The 10,223-nt window shown below is 42.1% G+C and overlaps 1 protein-coding gene across 1 annotated transcript in view; it reads right to left on the minus strand.

The window, feature by feature from the left end:
* Positions 1–10,223, minus strand: part of FLT3 (fms-related tyrosine kinase 3) — a 102,480-nt gene that overhangs the window by 42,519 nt on the left and 49,738 nt on the right. The window contains exons 7-11 of the mRNA XM_006832042.1: positions 8,067–8,196; positions 5,253–5,380; positions 4,780–4,919; positions 4,525–4,678; positions 3,385–3,553 (exon numbers count right to left, since the gene is read on the minus strand). Coding sequence (XP_006832105.1) covers positions 3,385–3,553; positions 4,525–4,678; positions 4,780–4,919; positions 5,253–5,380; positions 8,067–8,196 — 721 coding nt within the window. The remainder of the gene's footprint in view (positions 1–3,384; positions 3,554–4,524; positions 4,679–4,779; positions 4,920–5,252; positions 5,381–8,066; positions 8,197–10,223) is intronic.

Here is a 10,223-nt window from a genome sequence, read left to right on the forward strand (position 1 = left end):
CTACGCAGGGTTGCTATGTGTTGGAACCGACTCCACAGCACATAACCACCACCACCTTCCTAGCATACCTGTGTAAAGGTGAAGATTGTGCTCATGAGAAGAAACTAAATTAATTAGATTGGCCCCAAAGCCCTAGTGGCGTAGTGGCCACGTACTTGGCTGCTAACAAGAAGGTTGGGGTTGGAATCCAAGAGTTGTTCCTAGATCACAGCCTTGGAAAGACAATGGGGCAGTCCTACTATGTCCTACAAGGCCACTATGAGTCTGAATCAACTCCACACCAATGGGTTTGCTTTGGGGTTAGACTGACCCATGACCCATGGTTCTCCAATCAAGGTCTCGCTAAAGCTCAGAGCGCGGTATGATGGCAGCCACACAGCTGCAATGATCTTCTCAGATGGTCCCTGGCCCTACAATGAGCCCTAGTCAATTTTCCAGGGAGGGAGAGGGACATTACTCACTCCTGTTGCCCCTCATTGCATCAGACCATCAAGACGATACTGAAGAAAGAGTTCTTGAAATAAACGGAATGAATCCTTCATCTCTTTGAATCAGGAGAGACCCATACTCTTATAAGCAGTTAGCACCCAGTTACCACAACTGAATGCTATAATCAAGACCTCCAAAGAGAGATCCTGATAAAATGGGAGGAAAATGTGGAACAGAACCTCAGAACCCTGCTTTAAAAAAACCCCACCAAACCTACTGGTTGAGAGTAGAGGACTCCCTGAGACTATCGCCCTGAAATACTCCTCAAGCTTTGAACTGAAACTAGCTCCTAGTGTCACTTTTTAGCTGGATTGGCTCACAAAATAAAGAATGTCACCTGTGAGAACTGTGCTCCTTCCAAAAAAGCCATCTGTATGAGCCCAAACGGTCAACAGTTACTTTTAAACAAAGATGAGAAGGTAAGGGAACAGGGAAACTAGATGGATGGAAACAGAGGAACCAGAAAGAAAATATAGAGACTGTTTATGTATTGTAAAGACCAATGTCACTGAACAACTTGCGTAGAGTTTGTTGAATGTTAACTTAAACAGCGGTGTAAACCTTCATCAAAAACATAATAACAGATTAGTTTTTAAAAAGAGCAAGAATGAATCCCATACTACTAAAAGCTTATCTGATCCCTGGACACAGTACCAAGAAAGGGGTGCAGAGTGAAATTGCTGATCTCCTTAGGAACACAAGTCACAAGACAGTCACGTCAGTGACCTAGAGAGCATTGCCTCTTTGACCTTCATTTTCAAATGTCTGATGATTCGGAAAGAGCTCAGGGCTATGGGATATTTCTCTAAGTCAGTGGTTCACAACCAGGAGCGATTCTGCCCACCAGAAGACGTTCCACAAAATCTGAAGCCACTTTTTAAGGAGCACTAGAGTGCCATGGGAAGGAGCTCTGGTAGCATAGTGGTTGCAAATCGGGCTGTGAATCGCAAGGTCAGCAGTTCAAAACTACCAGCTGTTCCATGGGAGAAAGACGAGGCTTTCCGCTCCCATAAAGATTTACAGCCTCGGAAACCCCGTTCAGGGTCACTATGGGTCGGAACCGACTCCACGGCATATAACCACCAGAGTGCAATGGGAGTCCTGGTGTGGTGTTGTGGGTTAATGTGCCAGACTGCAAAGCCATTTGAACTGCAAGTTTGGCTGTTCAAACTCACCAGCTATTCCTTGGAAACCCCACACAGGGTCACTATAGGTCGGAACCAACTCGACAGCACTTAACAACAACAACACAACAGGGTGTAATGGGTCAAGCGCTGAACTGAAAACCTCAGGGTCAGCAGTTCAAACCCACAAGCTGTTCTGTGGGAGAAAGGTGAGGTTGATTTACAGTCTCACAAACCCAAAGAAGTAGCTCTACTGTGTCCTATGGGGCCGCTAAGAGTTGGAATTGACTCAATGGCAGAGGATTGGAGACATTTTGGGTTGTCCGAATTGGCAGTGGGGAGGTGGGGTATGTTACTGGTATCCAGTGGTGGAAGCCAGGAAGGCTGCTAAATATTCTCCGGCACCCCACAATACAGAATCATCCAGCCCAGAACATCACCAGTGCCCCTGTTGAAAGATACTGTCCTTCAAGAATCGCTCCGCTCACAAACCAAAGCCTGTATTCCAAATGACCTGAACAGGAATACTCTGAACATCAGGAGGTTTGGACACAAGAGGGTGGACAGTTCTGTGCTAACCTAGCATTGCTATTGTTGTTGTATTGTTGTGTGCTATTGAGTTGGTTCTGACTCATCCCCTCAAGGATTTGGGTTATGGCTAAGAAGGAGAAATGACGATTTCTTCTAGACAACAACTGATTAGCCTGTACCTCTCTGGTCCTCATAACATAGTCTTAAATGACCATGTACATGGGCTTGGGTTTAAGAGTTAAAGAGATGTCATAACTATATAAAATATAGGAAATGAGTCTTTTCTGTTGCTTTTCTTTCCAAAAAAGAGAGACTTGAACTTAGGTGTATAAATCCTCAGTGAAGAACAATTTTCTTCTGCATTTACAATTGGGCTATTTCTGCATTGTCTTGTTTTTTGAAAAGTCAAATCAGTACATCTGGAGGTAATACTTTCCTGTTTTAAGGGGTTTTACTTCCTCAGTCGGCTGCAAATGTGCTCCGAGAGGCTTTCTTGACTTTAGCACAGTATTCTTATATTTTAAAAAAAACAACAAAAACTTATTGCCAACGAGTTGATTCTGACTCACAGCTGCTCTATAGGGTAGAGGAGAACCACCCCAAAGGGTTTCCAAGGCTGGTTTCTTTACGGAAGCAGCTTGCCACATCTTTCCCCCTTAGAACAGTTAGTGGATTTGAACCGCCGACGTTTTGGTTAGCAGCCAAGCACTGCTGCCACCACTCTCACATGGGAAGTAGCTGTTTTGTGACTCAGAAAATGCCACCAAATAACTCGATCCTTCGTGGTTTGTGTATGTAGCAGGTCATATTGTCTGAATGGCTTATAAGACTCTAACTTGTGGCTTCACATCTGGTGTTTATTCTCATCGATTTCAATTCAATCTATAAACAAACTAACTGACAAAAACAAACAATCCATTGCTGTCAAGTTGATTCTGATTCAGGGCAGAATTTCTTCATAGGGTTTCTGAAGCTGTAAATCTTCATGGAAACAAACAGCCTCATCTTTCTTCCAAAGAGCTACTGGTGAGTTTGAACCACTGACCTTACTGTTAATAGTCAAGCACTGTAACCACTGTGCTACTAAGGATCCTTAGTTTCATATATAAACTCATCATAAATGATTGCATTCCCATAAGTACACAAGTTCCCTCAAAAATAACAACGGAGAAAAAAAAACAAAACAAGGAAGGGGAGCGACGCTAGAAATGAGAGCACCTTCAGGTGTTTATTGTCTCACCTGTATCCATCATCAGAGCTGCTCTGTTCACAAGGAAAGGATTTCTGAGAAAACCACCAGGTACATTTGCTCTGTGGGTACGCTTGAAACCGGACAGAAAAACAAAACTCTTCATACTGGTCAATTTCATAGTCTTCATTTGACTTGGAACCATTTATAAATCCCTTGTCTGTTAAAAAGCCAATATAGTTACAAATTAGATAATGAGGTTCCTATGAAAAGATACACAGGAACCTGTGAGAACTCGGAACCTCAACAGCACTGCCAAGTCTCTGTGGGTCTCACAAGGCTTCCATCTTTGGCCATATGTAGTCTTACCATTTTTTTTCCCTATTGCTCTCTGTTTGGTGCAGAATTTCAACTTTTCCTTCTCTGATAGGTTCCTCCTTCACAGGTTCTGACTTTCATGAGTTTTACTGTATTTAAATGATTTATCAGTTTGACAAAAGAAAACTCGGATGTGGCATGACTTGATAGTGCACATAAAGTATAGGATTCCTTTCCCAAGTGGGTTCATATTTTTTGAAGTCAAGATTCTTCTAAGAATTGCGGGCAAATAATCTCCTCTCTTCCCAGAGGAAGGAAAAATAGATATATAAAGTTTCATACAATCTCAAAGGACCCTAGGGCAACTACATACAGTACACACAAGTTTAGGAAGCCTTGCTCACAGCTAGACCGTCACTCTCAGTGACATGTAAAAACTTACAGTCTTGGGGCAGTGGTACGGTGTCCTACAGGGTCGCCAGTCTGAGTCAATGGCAGTGAGTTTTACATACGTAATCTCTGTTTCTTATGAAATTTGAGATCATATTCAGATCATTTGGTAACCTAGTGTTTACTTTTTTTCTCTACCACTTTTCAATGAAAATTGGCAAATTTTAATGGAAAGATAATGGAATTGTTCCCATGAACTTTTGGAAGTCCCTTTGTATATACTTATGCACTAAGACAAACATTTGATTCATTCATGCTACAAAAGAACCACATGCACCTATTCCAAGGGACCTACAAATGTGACTCAAGACACTCCTAGGAGCAGATCTCATCTGTGACTCAGGGACTGGGTCTACATACCTTACAATCCACAATAAAGTAAGTGAACATATGAACAAAGACTGCATTACAAGCCTGCATTACCTACGATGGTAACCAAAGTTGATTTACTGGGATGCTCTGAAGAGGAACAAGTGTAGGATCCAGTGTTGTTTCTTCCCACTGATGATACAAAAGCAAACAGAATCCGTATCATAGTTCTGTTTGTTGAATAGGTACTCATCTCAAAGTAGCTGTCCTAGATTTTAATGAAACAAAGTTGGAATTTAATGTTTTCCATCTATACTATCATTTCATAGTTCCTGTATAATCAAAATGCAAACTTGTCCTATAGGTTACCTCGGTTAGGGTTTTGTTTCCTAGTTGCCATTTGAGCTCGAATCTATGATTTACATACTTGGCTTTGCATCTTATCCACAGTGGCTCCCCCACTTTGAGAAATAACTCTGGCAGTGTTGACTGAGGAGTTGTATTTAGATCTAGAAGATTAAAAAAAAAAATCACAGATAAGAAAAGACCTTTGCCTCATCACAAAACATAACTCTGAACGTTTGGAAGAACAAGATTTTGATGTCATCTGAAATGTGAGTCAGCACAGTCATAAGGGAATCTTTCAGAAACTGACTACTTTTTATGCAAGCAAAACCCCCCAACACTTGAAGAATTTATAACAGGGCATTTTAAATGGTATGAAGGCACTTCAGCAGATCTGAAGTCAAATGGTTACTGAAACAGTTATCAGTAATCCCAGATGGTTTCAAAGTAACAGATGCTGAAAATAAAAGAACGTTGAGAGATGTTGTTGGTGTTACCTATTGTGAACAGCTTGGTACATTTTCTGCCCAATTCATTTCTTGCACAGCACCTAATGTCTGTTCCAAATAATTCGCGAAGTACTTTCTCCTCCTTTTTAACAATAGCGGGACTTTCTTCTTTACAGCTGCAATTAGGAAATGAAGGCATGTAACATGCTTTCAAATTACAAATGAATGCTTCGGAGAAGAACAAAGTTAGAGAGTCTAGCACCTGCTTTCAGGGAACAAAATAAAGACAAGGTCAGAAGATAAATAAACGCAAGGCTACAGTTTCAGCAAAGGGCTCATAAGGGAATGGATTTGTTACTTATTATCTCAGCCAAGTCAAACTACACAAGTGGTAATTATGTAATAAAATCATATGAAATTCTTGTGTTTACTAACTCGTATTATTACTTTTTGAGAGAAAGAATGGAAAAGGAGACAGAAAATAAAAACATAGAGAGAATCCAATAAAAAAGCAGAAAACAAGGGCATAACTGGGTTTTAATACGTTTGCTGTTGTTAAGCACCATCGAGTTGGTTACAGCTCATAGCAATCCTGAATAGGGTTTCTGAGGAACAACTGGTGGGCTTGAACCTCCAGTGCTAATCCTAAAATACCACATCAGGACTCCTGAATCAAATTAACCAACCCCAAACCACTGCCGCTTAGCGATCCTACAGGGCAGGGTAGATTTGCTCCTTGGTGTTGGTGGTGGTTATGTGCCGTGGAGTCGGTTCTGATTCATAGAGACCCTGTACAGGGTTTCTGAGGCTGTAAATCTTTACGGGAGCAGTAAATCGTCATCTTTCTCCCACAGAACCGATGGTAGTTTCAAACTGCTGACCTGGAGGTTCACAGCTCGATTCGTAACTACTATGCCACTAAATCCTTACAGGAGCAGGCAACCTCATCTTTCTCCCTTGGAGCAGATTGTGGGTTTGAATTGCCAACATTTCAGCTAGCAACTCAATGCCTAACCCAGGATTCCTAGTGTCTTAACCAAGTAGGAATCCTTTTCTTTAAAGCCCAGGAGAGACAACCGGTGGAGAAAGAGAAATGCTAAAGGTACAAAAGTCACGCAAGTTCTGCACCAAATAGAGAAGGTATATGAGGCAGCACTGATGAGAGAAGAGACTGCCTTGTGTTCAGTGGGACAGCACTCTGTCTGCTTGCCTGAAAAATAAACATGAAGTTCCAAAGTTTCCCCAACCCCTTCCTTGCCAAAGTTCATATTGGTTTAGGAGCCTGTAGACTCACAAATCTTCACTCTTTATCATGTTGTTTGACGTCATCGAGTCAATTTCACTCATATCAACACAATGCAACAGAGCAGGCAGCCCCGTAGAGTCTCCTAGGCGATCATCGTTATGCAAGTAGATCACCAGATCTTTCCTCCGCTGGTTAGCGGATGAGCACTTGACCACTTCGTCACTAGGTTCCCTTCTTTGTCATCTTAGCTAAGTCTTTCCTTTGTTTATGTATCATTCCTTGAGTAATGGTTTCTTATTACAAAACAACAATAATTGGGCTCACTGTAGAAATTATGGGAGAGAATTCCTCAAAGGAAATAAGTTTTAATCCCCCCTATTCCTTCCAGCCTAAAATAATACTTGTCATTTGGGAGTGTATCTTTCCAATCTTGTGTGTGTGTGTGTGTGTTTTACATACTGTTTAAGCCCACCAGTCACTCCGAGGGAGAAAGATGAAGCAGTCTGTTTATGTAAAGATTTACAGTTTCAGAAACCCTATAGGGCAGTTCTACTCTGTTTTATATATAGGGTAGTTGTGATTCAGAATCCATGTGAGGGCCATGGGTTTGTTTATTTGTTTTCCTTTATGAAAGATCAGCTGAACAGTTGGTGGCTTTGAACTAAGCAGCAGAATGTCAGACCACTGAGGTACCAAGGCTCCTTGTTTAATCATCATAACAATCCTATAAGGCAAGTCCCTTTATGATCCCCATTCTATTGTAAGTCACAGAGAAGTTAGGTAGCTTACCCAAGACTCTGGAGCTAATAAGCAAACCAAGGTTCAAATCCAGGATGCCTGGCTCTAGATTCCATCTCCTTAAACCATCATATTAAACTGTTGTTTTGTTTTTTTTTTCAGAATAATCACAAGTTACACCTTTATTCACAGTGAATTTCCTACTTAAAAAGGAATTATAGTTTCAACTCAAGTGAATAATGGTTTTATTTGTATAAGGAGCCCTGTGGTGCTGTAGGATAAGCACTGGACTGCTAACAGTAAGGTCAGCAGCTCAAACTCAGCAGCTCTACGGAAGACTGCCTGATTCTGTAGAGATTTACAGCCTTGGAAACCACATACAGGGATGCCAAGAGTCAGAATTTGGGGGCGGGGCTTGAGGGGTTGGTTGATTGATAATGCTTAGGGAGGACTCTGCTGTGGCTGAGCAGATTAAATTTGAGGAGTTCCAAAAACTTTCCTTACTAAAAAGTGCCCATCATCCTTCACGGGAAGCCTACAGAAGTCATTATTTACATGTAAGGAACTCAAGTTTCCTGTTGAAATGGGAATATATTCAATCCTATCTACAATCCCTGGAGAAGGACATCATGCTTGGTAAAGTAGAGGGTTAGTGAAAAAGAGGAAGGCCCCCAATAAGATGGACTGACACAGGGCAGGGGCCATTGTGAGAATGGCCCAGGACCGGGCAGTGTTTCTTTTTGTTGGGCAGAGGGTTGCTTTAAGTCAGAACTGACCCGCCAGCACCTAACAACAACAACCTGTAGTACAATGCCAACTTTGAGAATAAGACCAGGAAAAAACTCAGATCACCGTCATAATTCTCCTGGGAACCGTACCTCTCGCTCTGTGAATCACAGAACACCCATTCCACCACAGGTTCCGGGACGCCCTCGGAGGTACAGAGCAGAGCATCCTGACTCCCCATTCTTTGGAAGTAAGGTCTTCGTAATGTGTAAAGCAGTGTGCCTGAGGAATCAAGGATGAACACTGTAATACTTGCAAAATAAGATTTAGCACACATACAAAATCTACATCCTCGTGAAACATTCATAGTTCATATTCCAGCAGTCAGCATCTTCTGCCCTTCCCCAGCCCCCACCCAGTATATGAATGTCAACTCTGGCTAAAATGTCAGCTTTCATACATATCCTTTTGACCAATGGTTTTGAGTCTATCACAAATCTTGAAATAACTCAAGGAAGTGGGTGAGGGTGTGTTAAAAGACAGAGATTGGTATGTATGAGAAAAGGAAAGGGAGCAATAGTAGACATTTCAGAAACCTACCTTTTGTCTCATGGCCTTACCTAACCCTAAGCAGGAGCGCTGGGGGTGCTGTAGGGGAATGGTGACCACAAGGCCAGTGGTTCAAACCTGCCAGCTTCTCCAAAGGAGAAAGATGAGGCCGGTTAAAGATTTATAGCCTCAGAACTGTATACAAGGTTGCTATGAATTGAAACTGACTTAGTAGCACTTAACAAAAACAACAAGCAAGAATATATTGTAGAGAGATGGAGGCAGAGACGATGCTGTGGAGAGATGGAGCAGCTGGGGACTCTGGGTTCAGGGAGGGAGAGGGGCTATGTGCTGATGGACAGGGGCAGGCTTGCGGGCTGTACCCTTTGGTTGTTTGATGACGCATGGAGAGGACTGTAATGGCAATGAAACAAAATACAATAGGATGAATGTAAAGCTGGTGTTCTCCCATGTAAAAACTATCACACAATTCACAATAAATATAAATAGTGTAAAATATAAATAGTGTAAAAACTATCACACAATTCAAAATAAAAAGAACATAGTGTAGGACAGAGTAGAACTGCCCTTGTAGGCTTTCTGAAGTTGAAATCTTTATGGGAGCAGACAGCCTCATCTTTTTTCCCATGGTGTGAGTGGCTGGTGGGTTGGAACCACTGACCTTGTGGTTTTCAGTCCCATGCTTGACCCACTATACAACCAGTGTGGTTTTGAGATTTAGGCATGCAGGCATAGAGTGTGGAGTTGGAATCAGAACAGAATGTAGAGGCCTAACTTCCATTCACTCTGGGCTCTCCTCTTCTCACCTCCATACCCCTACCCCCCACAAACTCCTCATCTGTCGCTCTCAACAATGCTTGACATTGCTGTTGTTGTTAAGCACCGTTGAGTGGTTCCAACAAGTAGCAACTCTGTATAAAGTTTCCAAGGAGCGGCTGATGAGTTTGAACTGCGACCCTGGGGGTCAAACGGCCTTGCAGCGCCACACCAGGACTCATGCTTGACGTAGCCGCCTTCTATTTCTGCTTGGAACATTCCAGGGATAGAAGTGTCCAGTACCCCAGGACACATCACTCCATATTCAACTTTTTTTTTTCCCCTCAAAGAATGTTTCCTGATCTGGAATTCCAGTTTCCCTCCTAATAATAAACTTTGTTTATAAAAGTATGTAAGGTTTTATATAAGGAGCTCGGGTAACGTAGCGGTTATGAATCAAGCTGCTAACCTCACAGTCAGCAGTTCAAAACTACCAGCTGTTCCACGGGAGAAAGATGAGGCTTTCTGCTCCTGTAAAGATCTACAGCCTTGGAAACCCTGTACAGGGTCACTATGAGTCGGAACCAACTCCACGGCACATGGCAGCAACAAAGATTTCATATAGGAAGGGGCTTTTAAAAGTTGGTGGAAAAATTCCACTCTCTTCATTCCACTGTTCCACAAACTTTTTGAAATGCTCTTGTATAGATAAAAGAATAAATGAAGTATACATTTTGAAGCACAGTCAGAAAAACAAATACTTATGCACCCACAATCCAACATCATAACTGGAGTAACAGTAAAGCGAAATCCTCAGCTCTCAATCCTAGGTAAGTGATACTCTTGAGTTTTGCATTGATCATTTCTGTACTGTTAAAGACCATTCTGTCACATAAATACTTAAGATTTGAAACATGCTACCATTCTCTATGGAGCTCTGGTAGCGTAGGGGTTACGAATCGGGCTGCGAACCTTAAGGTCAG

This window comes from Chrysochloris asiatica, unplaced genomic scaffold (genome assembly GCF_000296735.1).
Source record: "Chrysochloris asiatica unplaced genomic scaffold, ChrAsi1.0 scaffold00005, whole genome shotgun sequence".
NCBI classification, from domain to species: Eukaryota; Metazoa; Chordata; class Mammalia; order Afrosoricida; family Chrysochloridae; genus Chrysochloris; species Chrysochloris asiatica.